At 40.1% G+C, this 18,793-nt stretch overlaps 1 protein-coding gene and 1 non-coding gene across 2 annotated transcripts in view; both read right to left on the bottom strand.

Moving 5' to 3' along the window:
* The window catches only part of TANGO6 (transport and golgi organization 6 homolog), a 182,841-nt gene that overhangs the window by 140,684 nt on the left and 23,364 nt on the right, over positions 1-18,793 (bottom strand). The window contains exons 5-7 of the mRNA XM_044255839.1: positions 17,331-17,467; positions 14,931-15,093; positions 7,883-7,965 (exon numbers count right to left, since the gene is read on the bottom strand). Of these exons, the coding sequence (XP_044111774.1) occupies positions 7,883-7,965; positions 14,931-15,093; positions 17,331-17,467 (383 nt within the window). The remainder of the gene's footprint in view (positions 1-7,882; positions 7,966-14,930; positions 15,094-17,330; positions 17,468-18,793) is intronic.
* LOC122914797 lies at positions 12,100-12,206 on the bottom strand. Its single transcript, XR_006385873.1, has one exon. It is a non-coding gene; the product is annotated as a U6 spliceosomal RNA (small nuclear RNA).

Below are 18,793 nucleotides of genomic sequence, written 5' to 3' on the forward strand. Positions count from 1 at the left end.
GTTATGCCAAATTTTCAGTTCAATTCAGTAAGCATCTACATATACACCTGTATTGTTGAGAACTTTCCACCTGGCCACCCAGAACCACACTGCTCCATTCTATGCTGTATGTAAAGGATGCAAGCATAAAAAGACCTTCTTTTGGGCGCCTGGGTGGCTCAGTGGGTTAAAGCCTCTGCCTTCGGCTCAGGTCATGATCCCATGATCCCAGGGTCCTGGGATCGAGCCCCACATCGGGCTCTCTGCTCAGTGGGGAGCCTGCTTCCTCCTCTCTCTCCCATCCCCCAACCCACCAATGAGAAGAAAGACAACCCAATTTAAAAATGGGCAAAGGATCTTAATAGAAATTTCTCTAAGGAAGACATGCAAATGGTCAGTAAGCACAAAACAGGCTTTTTAACATCATTAGTCATTGGGGAAATGTGAGTTAAAACCACAATAAGATACTGCTCCGCGCCCACCAGCAAGGCCATCATAATGGAGAAAAGTGGGGGAGAGATGGAGAAGGGGAGTTGGAGGAGGGAGACAAGTGGTCTGGTAGTGGGAATGGTGGGCAGAGAGGATAAACTGGAATTTTCATCCTCTGCTGGCAGGAATGTAAAATTGTGCTGCCGCTCTGGAAAACAATCTGACAGAACCTCCAAAAGTTGAACACAGTGCTACCATATGATCCAGCGATTTCACTCCCAGCTTCACTCCCCACTCAAGAGAAACGAAAACATATGTCCACACAAAAACCTGTACATGGAGGGCTCTAGCAGCATTGTTCACAAGAGACAAAATGTGGAAACAACACAAATCTCCATCAACTGACAACATGTGGTGTATCCATATAATAGAATCCTACTTGGCATTAAAAGGAATGAAGTGCTGCTGCTTCATGTAACGACACGATGAATCTTTTAAAAAAATCCTGCTGGTAAAAAGTCAACTACGAAAGACCACATGTTGTGTGAGTCCATTTACATCGAGAATAGGCAAATCTATAGAGACAGAAAGTAGATTTTAGTAGTTGCCTATAGCTAGAGGCAAAGTTGGGAGAATGGAGAGTGACAGCTAATGGGTATGGGGTCCTTTTAGGGGGTCAATAATATTCTAAGATCAGATTTGCCATAACGGTTACATAACCCTGTGAGTATACGAAAAGCATTGAGTTGGACACTTTAAATGCATGAATGGTGTGGTATATGAATTATATCCCAATAAATCTGTTAAGAAGAAAAGAAGAAAAAAAGAAAACCAGAGCTGGAAATGTTCCCAAATGTTTCTCTAAAATTAAACACCCTCTTGTACCCTCCCGCTACCCAGTGTGTTGCTGGATCAATTCAACTATCCCAGATGTTTTCCTTATTTCCTGCCTTTGAGCTGTGCTCTATAATTTAGTATTAGCAGAAAGTTAATAAAGACAACACATCCTTTGTTGCTAAACTTTACACAGTGTTTACCATTTTCTTCCAACATACACATTTCCTCTGTTTTCCCATTGCAGCTGAGCTGCCAAAACCTTGTAGGGAGAATAATTACCCTTCTGCACCCCCTTCCTGCTTTCCTAGCAGTCCCAATCTTTTGTGCATAATCAAGTGTTTATAGCAAACTAATGTTTTGCTTGCCACTCCAGGAGGTTTTAAATTCACCAAACTGTTCACCAAATTAGGAGGGTTTTTTCCCCCTCCCCCCTTTTTTGGGCAAGAATAGGAACAATGGCAGGATTCACTATTTCTGGATCTCCATTTTTTAGAGGCTAATTCACTTGCCAGAAAGAAGTTGTTTTGCTTTCTTTTTCCTTGAAAAGCAAAAGCAACTCTTTTTTTTTTTTTTTAATTTCCCAGAAATACTATGCAGGTTTTTTTACCAAAGTTTAGTCAAAATTAGTTCTACCTTGATACCACTTTCAAGTCTTTCTGACATTCCATACCCAACCGTTTAACGATTTTTCATCCTGATATTCCTTAGATGGTATGTGACTGAAGACAACCTTTCTGAAAGTTAGCTGGGCCTTTTTCTCCGATTCAGAACATTTGCCTTCTAGACTGTTCTATATAATTTCTTCTTTCTATAATATAAATGTCCTTGTCTACGCATATGTAAAATAGGATATAAAAACTTCCTTTTCATAAGTCTCTAAATAAGGTATTTAAAAAAACAAAACCAGCATTATATTCAGTAAGTCACTGTGTCATGTTTTATCTATAAACTATTTAATTCTATATTTGTATGCCAGGTCAACCCTCTTAAGGATATTCTCTCTCTTTTTTTTAAACAGTGAAATTATTTTTTTTTTTTTAAAGATTTTATTTATTTATTTGACAGAGAGAAATCACAAGTAGGCAGAGAGGCAGGCAGAGAGAGAGAGAGGGAAGCAGGCTCCCTGCCGAGCAGAGAGCCCGATGCGGGACTTGATCCCAGGACCCTGAGATCATGACCTGAGCCGAAGGCAGCGGCTTAACCCACTGAGCCACCCAGGCGCCCCATAAACAGTGAAATTAAATGAAAGGGTAGCAAACATCTTACTTTAGTAAAAAGCTGAGTGTTAAAGAGATTGAGTTTTGAATTTTTTCAGCATGCATTTTATATCTACAAATTATCACTTTTTTTTTTAAAGATCTTATTTATTTATGTGACACAGAATGAGATCACAAGTAGGCAGAGAGGCAGGCAGAGAGGGAAGGGGAAGCAGGCTCTCCACTGAGCAGAGAGCCTGATGCGGCACTTGATCCCAGGACCCTGAGATCACAACCTGAGCCGAAGGCAGAGGCTTAACCCACTGAGCCACCCAGGCACCCAAATTATCACTATCATACATGAAGTTTAAAACAAAAGAAAAGCATCGGTCTTCTTACCTGAAAAGAATATAACTTAAGATTTACTCTATACCCTCAGATGCTGCTAGAGAGAATGTAAAATGGTGTAGCCACTTTGGCAGTTCTTCAAATGGTTAAATACAGACTGACTATAAGATCTAGCAATTCTACTCAGGTTAAACAGAGCTACTGTAAGATCTAGCAACATACCCAAGAGATATAAAAACATGTTACACAAAGACTACTACACAAATGTCTGTGGCAGCTTTAATCACAAAAGCCAAAATGTAGAAACACCCCAAACATGCATGAGAGGATGAGTGAATTACAAAATACTGTCTATACCTACAACAGGATACTATTCAGCAATATAAAAGAATGAAGTCTTGGGACACTTGGACGGCTCTGTCAGTAAAGCATGCAACTCTTGATCTAAGGGTTGTGAGTTCAAACCCCTTGTTGGATGTAGAGATTACTTAAAAATAAAAAATAAATAAAAAATGAAGTCCTGGTTCATATTACAATATTACAAAGCTAAAAAAACATCATGCTAAGTAAAGGAGGACAATCACAAAAGACTACATAGTGTACAATTCCATGTACATGCAATGTTCAGAATAGGCAAATCCAGAGAAAGAGAAAGTAGATTAACGGCTGCCTGGGGCTAGAGGGGTGAGAGGGCGGGAGAGTGGAGGGAAGGGTGGGGGAGGGCTTTGGGAGTAGTGTGAGGTTTGTTTTTGTGTAATGAAGCATCCTAAAATCCATTGTGATGATGGCTGCACAAACCTGTGAATATAATAAAACTCCACTGATTTGCCCACTTTTTTTTTTCATTTTTTAAAAGATTTATTTACTGAAAGAGAGAGTGTGAGGTGGAGGGGAGGAGGCAGAGGGAGAGGGAGAGAGAATCTCAAGCACGCTCTCCCACTGAGCACAGAGCCTGATGCAGGGCTCAGTCTCATGACCCTGAGACCATGACTGAGACAGAATCAAGAGTCAGACACTTAACCGACTGAGCCACCCAGGTGCCCCATTTGCACAAATGCGCTAACTGTAAAGTATGTGAATTATGTCTTACAAAGCTGTTTCATTTTTATTTTTCTATTTAACTTTTAGTTGGTTAACATACAGTGCAATATTGGTTTCTGGAGTAGAATTCAGTGCTTCATCACTTAGATACAACACCCAGTGCTCATCACAAGTGCCCTCCTTAATATCCATCCCCCATCTAGCCCATCTCCTACCTGTCTCCTTCCATCAACCCTCAGTTTGTTCTCTATCGTTAGGAGTCCCTTATGGTGGGGTGCCTGGGTGGCTCAGTGGGTTAAAGCCTCTGCTAAGGTCATGATCCCAGGGTCCTGGGATCGAGCCCCACATCGGGCTCTCTGCTCAGCACAGAGCCTGCTTCCCCCGCCCCTTGCCTGCCTCTCTGCCTACTTGTGATCTCTATCTGTCAAATAAATAAATAAATAAAATCTTTAAAAAAAAAAAGTGTCTCTTATGGTTAGAGACTCTTAATCATAGGAAACAAACTGAGGGTTGCTGGATGGGAGGGGATAGGGGGTTGGGGTAACTGGGTGAGAGACATTAAGGAAGGCACATGATGTAATGAGCACTGGGTATTATGTAAGACTGATGAATCACTGACCTCTACCTCTGAAACCAATAATACATTATATGCTAAATAATTGAATTTAAACTAAAAAAAAAGAAAAAAATTTAAAAATTTTAAAAAGTACCCAAAAAAGAGTCTCTTATGGTTTTTTCTCTCTCTCCTTTTTTGTTTTCTCCCCTCCCATATGTTCATTTGTTTTTTCTTAAATTACACATATGAATGAGATCATATGATATTTGTCTTTCTCTTATTTCACTTAGCATAATACCCTCTAACTCCATCCACATGGTTGTAAATGGCAAGACTTCGTTCTTGTTGATGGCTGAGTAATATATCATTATATAAACATACCACATCCTCTTTGTCCATTCATCAATCAATGGACATCTAAAGCTATTTTATTTTTTTTTAAAGATTTTATTTATTTATTTGAGAGAGATTTATTGAGAGAGATCACAAGCAGGGAGAGAGGCAGGCAGAGAAAGAGCAGGAAGCAGGCTCCCTGCTGAGCAGAGAGCCCAATGTGGGGCTCGATCCCAGGACTCCGAGTTCATGACCTGAGCCGAAGGCAGCGGCTTAACCCGCTGAGCCACCCAGGCGCCCCTAAAGCTATTTTAAAAAAAGAAAGATTTACTCTATAGTCAAAGGTCCATCAACTAATGAACAAATAAACAAAATGTGGTATATTCACACAATGGAATATTACTTAGCAATTAAAAGGGACAAAAATAGTGATCTATGAAACAATCTGGATAAACCTTAGAAACATCATGCAAAGAGAGGGGCAGGCGCCTGGCTGGCTTAGTTGGTAGAGCTTGTGACTCTTGATCCCAGGTTCGTGAGTTCAAGCCCCATTTTGGGCATAGAGATTACTTAAAACAAAAGAACAAATAAACAAACGAACACCACTATGTTAAGAGAGAGAAACTAGCCACAAAAGATCACATGTTGCATGGTTCCCTCCCATGAAACAGCCACAAAATGCAAATCCACAGAGGCAGAGAGCAGATTAAGGCTTGCCTAGGGCTGAAGGTAGGAACAAGGAATGACTATAAAGGCACAGGAACCATTTTGGGTAACAGAAATGTTCCAAAATTATATTGTGGTGAAAGTTTAATTCTGTAAACTTACTAAAAATAATTATACACTTAAGACATTATTTTATGGTCTATAAAGTATATCTTGATAGAACTGTTTTATAATAAAAGGTTATTCTAAAAAAATTCTGAAGAGGCAAACAACCTAATTTTTTAAAAGCCCAAAATATATGATGAATAGGCAATTTACAGAAGGGAAAATTATGGATGAGCCAAGAACACAAAAAGATGTTCAACTCACTAATAATAAGAGAACTGTTAATTAAAACCACAATGCACCTTCAGGTAGGAAGTAAGGGAAGTGTGACCAGAGTGGGCAGATCGAAGATTTCAACTGAATTGGTAATGTGTAATTTCTTAAGCTGAGTGGTGGGTACATAAGTGTTTCACTATTAATTTTTTGTATGTTTAAATCATTTCATAAAAAACTAAATATTTACTCTAAAATGTTTAATTTATTGCTATAGAAATGGGAAATGTAGAATTTTTAAATTATTGATGAATAATACACATGCCATAAAATTTATTCTTAAAATGTACAACTGGCTGTTACTGTATTCACAAGGTTGTATAACTATCACCACTGTCTAATTCCACAACGGTTTCCTTACCTCAAAAAGAAACCCTATCCCTATTAACAGCCATTTCTAATTCCCCATCTCCAGGCCCTCGCAACAACTAGTCTACTTTCTGTCTCTGTGTATTTGCCTATTCTGAATATTCTATGTAGATGGAATTATACAAAGTATGGTCCTTTGTTTTTGGCTTCTCTTAAAGTTTAAAAATTTTTATTTTTAAATGTTTGTGTTGTGGCATGTGTCCATACTTCATTCCTTTTTAGGGCTAAAAAATATTTCACTCTATGGATATATCACATTTGCTTATCCGTTTATCAGCTGATAGACATTTGGGCTGTTCCCACGTTTTGGCTTTTACGAGTAATGCTGCGATGAGCATCTGTGCACAGGTTTGTGTCTGAACATGTTTTCATTTCTCCTGGGCATATACCTAAAAGTGGAATTACTGGGTCATATAATACTAATCCATGTTTAACTTTTTAACTTTTTGAGGAACTGCCAAACTATTTTCCAGAGCAGATGTATCTTTTTTTTTTTTTTTTAAAGATTTTATTTATTTATTTGTCATAGAGAGAGAAGCGAGAGCAAGCACAGGCAGACAGAGTGGCAGGCAGAGGCAGAGGGAGAAGCAGGCTCCCTGCCAAGCAAGGAGCCCGATGCGGGACTCGATCCCAGGACACTGGGATCATGACCTGAGCCGAAGGCAGCCGCTTAACCAACTGAGCCACCCAGGCGTCCCAGAGCAGATGTATCTTTTTGAACATAGAATATAAGTTTGAAAGGTGTTTACTACTGTGGATATTTTTAATAGTAAAATACTATTACAAATTAATTGAAATAAACTTTATTTTTTTTTAAGATTTTATTTATTTATTTGACAGAGAGAGATCACAAGTAGGCAGAGACGCAGGCAGAGAGAGAGAGAGGAGGAAGCAGGCTCCCCACTGAGCAGAGAGCCCGACGTGGGACTCGATCCCAGGACCCTGAGATCATGACCCGAGCCGAAGACAGTGGCCTAACCCACTGAGCCACTCAGGCACCCTGAAATAAACTTTAAAGAATATTTACCCTAGCTCCATCTGGCCCTCACACAATGAATTTCATTTTTTTGTCTCAAAATACGTGTTTCATATGTATTTATAAACTGTAATCATAGAAGGGGTGCCTTCTATGTGTCTTCAGTGTGGGATCAAGCCGCACAGTGGGCTCCCTGCTCCACAGGAAGCCTGCTTCTCCCTCTTCCACGACCCCTGCTTGTGTTCCTTCACTCAATGTGTGTGTGTATCTCTCTCTGTCAAATAAATAAATAAAATCTTAAAAAAAAAAAAAGACTGTAATCATAGACAGCATACCTTTCTTTTTCATTTTCAGTAATATATTTAGATAGTCATTTGCAAGATTCATCTACTCAGATGTTTTATGATGGGGATTACTATCAAAAGATACAAAGTAAATTCAATACTATCATACAGTTTGGGAAACCTAAAGCATTGTAAATGCCACCCTTCGTTTTTTCAAAAGACATGCTTTTATAAGTTGTATGAGCCAGTTAGAGAATCTAAACTGTTACATTCAGAGTAAATGATGAAACTGACAGTTTCAAAATGTATCTTTTTTTTTTTTACTAACAGCTTATAGTTTTCACGTTTTCAAAATGAAAAAAAAATATTGGTCATTTGGAATTCAGGATTAGTCACTCCAGTTCTTGAAGTACTGATTAAAAAGGCAAAACTATTTTAAAAGACTAAGTTTAAGTATTAGCTAAAAACATTAGTGACTTAAATTACCAACCTTAAATATATCCTCAATACATCTAGTAAGTTCTTCTTCTGACACCAAAATGATCCCTGGCACCATGTCACTCTCTGGAATCTCTAGAGAACAAAAAACAAAATTACCCATACTCAGTGCCTGATTGAATAGGACTCATGACTTGAGAAAGAAGATTTTACTAGATAGTTCTATAAGTAACAGCTAAAATTAGAGATTTGTCATACATACAACATACAACACCAAATACAGTATTTCATGAAATCTATTATGCCAATGATTATAAACATTCATTATTGTTTTATATATCACTAAAAAAGAAAAAAACAAGTAACCTATGAAACATTGTACCTTGAAATTTTACTTGTAAATTTAATGAATAAAAAAATTGGGGACTGGACTAAATGAAAATGACAGAGCCAATGGTTATGTTGAAGTGATTGGTACAAAGGAATTTATTAAACTTTTCTCTACAGATGTGATTGAAAATTTCCCTTTAAAAAGCTTTAAAAGAGGGCACCTAGCTGGCTCAGTCAGTAAAGCATCAGACTCTTGATCTCAGGGTTGTGAGTTTGAACCCCATGTTGAATGTACAGATTACTTAAAAATCTATTTTTTTTTTAAAGATGTTACTTTATTTATTTGACAGGGAGTGGAGGGGGAGGGAGCACAAGCAGGGGGAGCAGCAGAGGATAGGAAGAAGCAAACTGCCCGCTGAGCAGAGAGTCCAACGTGTGGCTTGCTCCCATGACCCAGGATCATGACCTGAGCCGAAGGCAACCGCTTAACAACTGAGTCACCCAAACACCCCTAAAAATAAAATATTAAAAAAAAGTTTTTTACTAGAGTTTTTAAGAAAGTATTAAAAGAGGGGAGGTGGGTAAGGGAAAGGGTGAAAGAAGCGCCGGAGATTAAAGAATATGTTTATCATGATCAGCACTGAGTAACATACAGAGTTGTTCAGTCACCATATGGCACACCTGAAACTAATTTAATGCTGTAAGTTAATTATACTGGAATGAAGACTTAAAAACTTAATTAAAAAAAGTATTGAGGAACGCCTAAGTGTCTCATTCGTTAGGGATCTGCTTTCAGCTCAGGGCATGATCCCCGGGTACTAGGATGGAGCCCCTCATTGGGCCCCCTGCTCAGCGGGAAGCCTGCTTCTCCCTCTCCCACTCCCCATTTATGTTCCCTCTCTCTCTGCCAAATAAATAAAATCTTTTTTTTTAAAGTACTGAGAATTGTTTTAGATTATTTAAACAGTTCTAATATATATAATTCCTTATATAAGCTATATAATTAGGATAAACAATAAGAAATTCTTGAAACTTCACATTAAGAGTCTCTTCTGAAACATTTGAATGCCCTTACTGATATCCATATTTTGCCAGAATATATCGCCCCTGTGCCACCAAGGGTGCGGGTGATGTTACATTTCTAAGAAGTTTTCCACTCTACTACTGTCTTCATGATTTTTTCCTAAGTTGCTGACGTCCATTCTCTAAGTTTTAACGCTCATTTGCATTGCATGGCAATGCCATGATTCCTATCTGGCCAACAATAATTGGGAGATGCATCTTGATATCAGAGTTGTTAAAAATGTGAAAAATACTTCCAAAATTAAGGTCTTTTTACGTGAAAAGCATGTGCACCTTAGAATTTATAAAATATGGGAATTCATCATAATTGCCACAGTCTTACAAATGTGATATCAGTGGCAATGATGGAGCTAACTATCTAAAACCAGCCAGACTATTATATAGTCCTTTTTGTTATCCATATACTGTTGATGCAAAACATATAGCTGGTGTTACAAATATAATCTAACACATGAAGAAATGCCTGGCAAACAGATGTCCAGTAAATATTCCTAAAATGAATGAACAAGGTTCAGGACAAAAATAATTGATCCACAATTGGACTGAATCGAGGCCTCCCAAGAATAGTGCTCTTAGACTGGGACTCAAACTTGGACACACAATTGAATTACCCAGAAGGGTCTGTTAAAACACAGATTGTTGGGGCGCCTAGGTGGCTCAGTGGGTTAAAGTCTCTGCCTTCGGCTCGGGTCATGGTCCCAGGGTCCTGGGATGGAGCCCCACATCGGGCTCTCTGCTCAGCGGGGAGCCTGCTTCCTCCTCTCTCTCTCTGCCTGCCTCTCTGCCTACTTGTGATCTGTCTGTCAAATAAATAAATAAATCTTTTTAAAACAACAACAACAACAAAAAAAAACACAGATTGTTGAGACCAACACCAGCGTTCATGATTCAGTAGGTCTGGGGAGAGCCCACTTATATTTCAAATAACTAATAATGAAGTTGTATTTCTAATAAATTCCCGGGTGATGCTAGTGCTGCAGGCCAAGACCACACCATGAGAACCACTGCCCCAGGCTAGAACACCTAATCAGACACAGACTAGAGAATAGATTAGTAATGAGGTACAGTCCCAGTACACGAGATTAGGTATATAAGAATTCCTGGACCCTAAAGCAGAAGGCCAACAGAAATAGTATTTCAGGGGTGCCCGACTGACTTAGTCGGTGGAGCATGACTCTTGAGGTCGGGGCTGTGCATTCAAGCTCCAGGTGCGGTGTACAGAGTACTCAAAAAAAAATCATTTTTTTTTTTTTAAGATTTTTTATTTATTTATCAGAGAGAGAGGGAGCGAGAGCAAGCACAGGCAGACAGAATGGCAGGCAGAGACAGAGGGAGAAGCAGGCTCCCTGCCGAGCAAGGAGCCCGATGTGGGACTCGATCCCAGGACGCTAGGATCATGACCTGAGCCGAAGGCAGCTGCTTAACCCACTGAGCCACCCAGGCGTCCCAAAAAAAAAATCTGCCTCCGGCTCAGGGCGTGATCCTGGAGTCCCGGGATCGAGTCCCACATCAGGCTCCCAGCTCCATGGGGAGTCTGCTTCTCCCTCTGACCTTCTCCTCGCTCATGCTCTCTATCACTGTCTCTCTCTCTCAAATAAATAAAAATAAAATCTTAAAAAAAAAAAAAAAAAAAAAAAGGAAATACAATTTGTTTTTTGAAAAATATACTGATTCTAGACTAGATTTCTATAAAATATATAAAGGAAATTTAATTACTTATTCAAGTATCATGTTTAGTTTGGGCCTATCCATAGATACCAAAAATATATATATAAATAAATAAACACACACACACACACACACACACACATATATATGATATTTATCATGTCTGAATAATCACAAATTTTACTTTGCCAGGCTCAATTTGGTGAAGTTTTACTATGCACCAGAATTAGACTTTCTTGTCTGTTAAACATCCAACTCTTAACCTCAGCTCAGGTCTTACAGGGTTGTGAATTCAAGACCCTGGACTGGGCTCCACACTGGGTGTGGAGACTACTTTAAAAAAAAAAAAAGGGGGCGCCTGGGTGGCTCAGTTGGTTAAGCAGCTGCCTTCGGCTCAGGTCATGATCCCAGCTTCCTGGGATCGAGTCCCACATTGGGCTCCTTGCTCAGCAGGGAGCCTGCTTCTCCCTCTGCCTCTGCCTGCCTCTCTAACTGCCTGTGCTCACTCTCTCTGTCAAATACATAAATAAAATCTTAAAAAAAAAAAAAGAAAAAAGAACCAGACTTTCTCTATCCCTGGCCACCTCTCTGCCACCACACCAGCTCAGAAAAATTTATACTACAAGTAACTTTTTGAGAAAGTCTAGGGGCACCTAGATGGCTCAGTCAGTTGAGCCTCTGCCTTTGGCTTGGGTTGTGATCCCAGAGTCCTGAGATCGAGCCCCCCATCCGGCTCCTTGCTCAGTGGGGGCCTACTTCTCCCTCTCCTCCCCACTTGTGCTCTCTCTAACTATTCTTGTCTCTCTCTCTCTCCAATAAATAAATAAAATCTTAAAAAAATAAAACTGAAAAATTCTAGACAGAACTAAATTTGGTTTAACCATAAGATTAAACTTCTTCATTTATATCCTTAGAACTACTACCGAGAAAGGTTTTTCTTTTTTTTTAAAGGAAGAATTCTGAAATAATACTCTGTATCCAAGCATTAAAATCAGGAAAGTAAGGGTGGGGGGCGGAAATTCAGCAAAGTATGAAAACATACTAAGGGAAGTGGTAAAAATGTCAATTTTCTAAGACATTAAAACCACTAAACCCACCAAATATGGGAAAATCTGAGCATCAAATTGAATGACAGGAATGTCTGGCAACCCAATGAATAAAAAAGAATCTCTGAATCTATTTTTTTTTTTTAATATGGAACACTACACGAACTTGTGAGTCATCTTTGCACAGGGGCCACGCTAATCTTCTCTGTATCATACCAATTTTAGTACCTGTGCTGACGAAGTGAGCACTCTCTGCCTCTATTTGATACTTCAATAATTTGTTTTTTAAAATGAGGCGGGAGGGGCGCCTGGGTGGCTCAGTGGGTTAAGCCGCTGCCTTCAGCTCAGGTCATGATCTCAGGGTCCTGGGATCGAGCCCTGCATCGGGCTCTCCGCTCAGCGGGGAGCCTGCTTCCTCCCCTCTCTCTGCCTGCCTCTCTGCCTGCTTGTAATCTCTGTCTGTCACATAAATAAATAAAATCTTAAAAAGTAAAATAAAATAATAAAATGAGGCGGGACACCTGGCTGGCTCAGTCAGTAGAACATGAGACACTTGACCTTGGGGTCATGAGCTAGAGCCCCGTGCTGGCAGGGTAGATTGTACTGAATTTTTTTTGTTAATCTTAAAAAAAAGGAGGGGGAATGAGGCAAGAAGAAAGGCTCTTCCTCACAGAAGAATACCAGCCTAACAAATTAGAAATAACAAAAGAAATAGAAAGCCACCTGGCAATAATCATTAATGGTCACCAAACCACAGCATGAAAGACTATTGGAAAACAGAATACATACAGTTAGTCTCAGACCATCATCCCATAGATTACTTACTAATTACAAATAAGGTATTTTAACAATGGAGGAATATGGCTACTAATGAAATGACCAAATTTAACATCATTAATAGGACAAACTGATAACATGTGTCTCCAATCTGATGGAAACTGAGAAAAAATAACCTTTATTCTATGTGGTACTGCTGCTGAAATGTTTAACCTGGATCTAATCATGAGGAAATAATTAGACATACAAATTGAAGAACATTTTATTATCAAGGCTCTTCAAAAATACCGTGAAGAGAGATGCCTTCCCTCCTCAGCTTGGCCTGAGCGCCTGGCCGGACCCCAGCCACGGGGTGTGGCTACAGCAGCGAGAACAGGGACGTGAACCAGGACCGAGAGGAGCGGAAGCTGCTGCAGGACCCTAACGGCCCCGCTACCAAAGCCCTCCGTGGAGCTGAGCCCAACCACCACAGCTGGCCTTCCGCTGGCTCGCACAGATGGGCAGGCCCCGCTCTCCCCCTGCCTTACTAAGACAGCAGCAACATCACCGAAGCGTCTGCAGACTGCCAGGGCACGGAGCAGCACAAGCACGGAGACCCAGCAAGCAGGACAGCACCTGCACAGCTGTGCCCTGCGGAGCAATGGGCTGACCCGCCGGAAGAAGGAGCCGTCGTGGGGCGCCTGGGTGGCTCAGTGGGTTAAGCCTCTGCCTTCGGCTCAGGTCATGATCTCAGGGTCCCGGGATGGAGTCCCACATCAGGTTCTCTGCTCAGCAGGGAGCCTACTTCCCCCTCTCTCTCTGCCTGCCTCTCTGCCTACTTGTGATCTCTGTCTGTCAAATAATAAATAAATAAAATCTTAAAAAAAAAAAAAAAGAGGAGGAGCCGCCGCACCCATCGCTCACCTGCCAGCCGTGCCAGCCCTACCAGGTGCAGGCCAGCGAGCCCCTTCCCCTCCCTGACTTGCAGCAGGCCTCCAGGACAGTTGCTTAGGCCCCCAGGTCAGTTCCCCAGATCAGAGTGGATGTAAGAGGAGCTGGTTGCATAATTTGGAATCCATGAAGACAGAGATCCTGGGATGGCTTTTCTCTCTTCACCCCAACTCTACCCTGCCTTTCCTAGCCCCCAGCCTCACCGTGGCTCACACAGCACCCTAACCTGCCATGAATCACAGAAAAGAATGTAGAGGAGAAGAAAAGTGAGGTCAAAAGCCTGAGCAAGTAAGGACAGAGCACAGGAGGGCAGAACCATCTGGGACTGGCCTTCAAAGCCCTCATCAGGGATAAGGGTGGTCAAAAGGTTAGGGCCTAGTAGTTCTTCACTGTCACTGGGAAGGGGGAAGTACTACTGTGAGGGTGATCCCTAGGGAGCCTGTGGGGACCCCATCCTACCCTTTCTCTTCGTCTCACTCTTGTCCCCTTCTCCCTGCCTTGGTGCTCACATGCATCTCACTAGGGTTTGTGACTGCGGTCTGCACCAGTATAAATTCAAATGAATGGAGTTTGTATTTCTAGCACCCTGGGTTTTTAAATGTTTGAGGTTTAGGGGTTTTGCTTTAGTTTGTCACCCTTGATAAAGGAATAGTATTTATCTGGAAAAAAATTTTGTCATGGTGAAAACAAAAGACTAGGGAACTATTCTACCTTAACGCAAACTAAAAAGATACAACAAGTAAATGAAGTGCATGGTCCTTAAATGGATTCTAGATTTTTAAAAAATAGCTTCAGAGGAAATTCTTGAGACAATTAGAGAAATTTGAATCAAGTCTGTATATTATTTTTTTAACTTTATGTATTTTTAAGTCATCTCTATGTTCGACATGGGACTCAAACTCATGACCCCAAGATCAAGAGTAATGTGATCTTCTGACTGAAGCAGTCAGGTGCCCCGAATCAAGCATGTCCATTAGATGATGTCTGCAACTAACTCTCAAAGGCTTCAGAACAAATGTACATGCATAAAAAGGGAAAGATAAAATGAATATGGCCAAAATGGTCAATCCAGGTAAAGTGTATACGGGTGGGTCGATGAACTGTTCTTGAAACTTTTGTTGAGATGGATTTTTTGAAATAAAAAGTTGGGGAGAAAAGAAAGCAAAACTAAAGTCACTGAAAAACTACAGACTTAAATCATTTAAATCTGAAACACTGAGGAAGAACCTTGAGAAGGACACCCAGCCCCCGGACTTCCTTCTTTACCTGCTGTATTTAAACATCGATAGAGAGGAGCTAGCACTGGCTGAAGCAAATACTTGAAAGCCAGTTGTGGGCGTTCTCTTGACATCGTTATAAAGGTACTGGTGGCAACTCTCTGGAACTGCCGCGCCGTCAGTTTATCTTGAAAGTGAAATAAATCTAGAATCTACAAGAAAAAGTACATGCGGTAAACACAGGACTCTTTGTAAGAAGGATTACATTAACTAGAGAAAGCACTAATGTCGTTAGACCAAAAAATAAGCTTACTGCAATAATACTAATTCAACAGATTTTTTTAATATTTACTAACGCAGTATCAGAGGGTTTGAGAATCAAGCTATGCTTTTATCAAATAACGCTATCAAATTTATAAAATACATGTTCATCATAGAAAACTGGCAAAAGAAATTTTTAAGAAGAGGGGGGTGCCTGCGTGGCTCAGTCGTTAAGTGTCTGCCTTTGACCCAGATCTTATCCCAGGGTCCTGGGACTAAGCCCGTTATTGGGCGCCTTGCTCAGCAGGGAGCCTGCCTCTCGCTCTAACCCTCCCCACTGTCCTTGCACTCTCTCTCTCTTTTAAATAAATAAAATCTTTTTTTAATTTTTAAAAATTAAAAACTTTTAAAATTTTTGCTATTATAAATAGCATCACTAATAAATAGCATCACTAATGAAACTCCTGAATCAAGCCATATAAATATATTTAGAGTCTGAAGAACCTGTAATGCCTGAACTATCCCACAAAGGAATCTATTTTACTCTCAAAGATAAATATAGTTCTCCAGTGCCTACGAGTGGTACACTCTAGTATGAGCAATGAATAGAAAAGTGCATTTCTAGGGACACCTGGGTAGCTCAGTCAGTCAAGCATCTGCCTTCAGCTCAGGTCATGATCCCAGGTCCTGGGATGAGTCCCCCATCAGCCTCCTTGCTCAGTGGGGAGATTGCTTGAAAGATTCTCTCCCTCTCCCTCTGCTGCACCCTCTGCTTGTGTGCACTCCCTCTCTTTCTCTCTCTCTCCAAAATAAATAAATAAATAAAATCTTTAAAAAATATATATTCTCTCTCTCACTCTGACCCTATCCCACTCTCTCCCTCTCTTAAAAAAAACAATTTAGGAAAAAATAAAAAAGAAATTAAAAAAAACAATTTAGGGACGCCTGGGTGGCTCAGTTGGTTAAGCAGCTGCCTTTGGCTCAGGTCGTGATCCCAGCGTCCTGGGATCGAGTCCCACATAGGGGTCCTTGCTCGGCAGGGAGCCTGCTTCTCCCTCTGCCTCTGCCTGCCACTCTGTCTGCCTGTACTCGCTCTCTCTCCCTCTCTCTCTCTGATGAATAAATAAAATCTTAAAAAAAAAAAAAATTTATAAAATTTAGATACTAACTGCAGCATGGTTTGAAGCATCAAAAGAATGGAAACAATTCAATGTACATTAATAGGAGGGTGGTTAAATAAGTTATGGTACATCAATATGGTGAAATACTACACAGCCATGAAAAGAATGAGGAAACTCTTTATAAAATGAGTCTATATGACATGATCCCCAAGGCACGTTGTTAAGTTAAAAAAACAAAAAGAAAAACAGTGTACGTAGCACATTATCACTTACATAAAAATTAGAATATATATACAGATACATACACATATAATTGGATATACATTAATACATTGGAGAACAAATAAGGAATTGGTAACAGTGACTACTTCCAAGGAACTAGAAAAGAGAAATGAGAGGAAGACTTTTTTTTTTTTAAGATTTTATGTATTTATTTGTGAGAGAGAGAGAGAGAGAGAGCACATAAGTATGGGAAGCAGCAAGCAGAGTAAGAAGCAGGCTCCTTGCCGAATAAGGAGCTGGATGTGAACCTCAGTCCCAAGACCCTGGGATCATGACCTGAGTTGAAGGCAGATGCTTAACCAAATGAGCCACCCAGACGTCCCAAGGAAAACTTACTTTTGCTTACTCCTCTGTGCTTTTTTAAATTGCACACCATGAAAAATAAAAAAACAAATTGTTAATTTATTTTTATAAATATTTTATAATTTAAAAAAACTATTAAAAATATTTTCATAATTTAATACCATATTCATTTTCTTTGTTTTCTTAATACCTGTTTTTTCAAACTAATTAAAGACACACAGAAAAGATAATGAACAAGATGAAATTTTACTTTCATACTCTAGCTCTGAGAGCAAGCGGGGCTACTCATTTGACAACGGGAAGGCGTTCTCAAACCTAACAATTAGGCGGGTCTCTTCCACAGGTGTTTACTCACTTATTAACAAGGCCCCTCACTGAACAATAAACTTAAATGTTATGTTGCTTTTACCTCCACATTAAAGTCTCCTTTCTGCGAATAAGCAGATAATCCTCACACAGTGAAAAGAAACAAAATTGTTTACCTGGGGGCAGATATCCCTGTAGTAATCCTCTGGTGAAAGAGACTGCTGGGGACAAGAGGCCAGAATCTTGGCAATCAGGTCACACTTCTTCCAGTCAGCAGCCGCTGCCTCGGCGTCGCTCCCGCCAGCTGCCCCAGCTGTCAGTGATGCACAGAGATATCAAAAACTCATACCAGTTTGCCCTCTATGGTCCTTAAAATTTCAGCAAAAAAGTGTCTTTTCACTCCTGAAAGCTGTTTATTTCTTTTATAAAATAATCTACTACTCTGCACTTCCCATCTTGATTTCTGGGAAGTTCAGATGTAAAAGTAGCACCTCATCGTTGTAATGTTATTACTGACATAAGTTGAATAACAGCTTCTTCTCAGTGTTTATCACTTTTATCAATATTATTACCGTTTTGTCTCTTTATATGCATCATGTCATTTTTTTTTTAAAGATTTTATTTATTTATTTGACAGAGATCACAAATAGGCAGAGAGGCAGGCAGAGAGAGAGGAAGGGAAGCAGGCTCCCTGCTGAGCAGAGAGCCTGATGCGGGGCTCGATCCCAGGACCCTGGGATCATGACCTATGCTGAAGGCAGCGGCTTAACCCACTGAGACACCCAGGCGCCCCTGCATCATGTCATTTAAACTGCCTTAAACCAAAGATATGCAGGAATAGGTACCAGATTTATCTTACCACCTTATATTATTGGAAAACTGAACAGAATATATAAACAATGGTTTTCAGACACTGAGCAACAGGCAGCTGAGGACAATGACTCCTGAGACAAAAGAGTAAACAAGGTGAGCTCCATAAATATCCTAGCCTACTGCCTACAGAGATTTTTGCGGCCACAACACAGCAAAGGGGAGCCCAAACAAAGCCTAGGATCTTACTGAGTTAAAGAAAGATAGTTGAGAGTTCAGAGAGGCTGAGGCAGCTAGAATTTTCAGGGTAAAATATCAGAGAGGAGGAGGTATGTAAAGAGACTGCCAGAGATCAGCAGAGGAGTCCTTTTTCAAATCTTTAGTAGGTTATAACTTGTGTATATGTGAAAAAACAAACAAACGAACGAACAATAAAAAAAAAAACCCAACAGCAACAACAACAACAACAAAAAAAAACAAGGCTGAGGCAAGAACCACCAGAAAGAAACAGAGGAAAAATCCCTAGAGTTCACACAGGGCTGGGTATAGTTTGTGTTCCCACTAGTGAGCATGGAAACACCTCCTAATATATAGAACATCCAGTAAAATCTCGGAATGGTACTGGTTTAGAATTGGGGTCAAATTACCTCAGATTAAAGACTACCCTAGACACATAGTAATAGGGCCTAAAACCCACGATCAAAGAGCTCATACTGATTCTAAGAAAATTGACAGCATCCCAGAACAAGGCCTAACAAAGAAATTCAACAAAATGGAGCAGCCAGTAATATTAAAAAAAAAAGTCCAATATCCATTCAAGAATTTCCAG

The sequence above is a fragment of the Neovison vison genome, chromosome 7 (genome assembly GCF_020171115.1).
Source record: "Neovison vison isolate M4711 chromosome 7, ASM_NN_V1, whole genome shotgun sequence".
NCBI lineage: Eukaryota > Metazoa > Chordata > Mammalia > Carnivora > Mustelidae > Neogale > Neogale vison.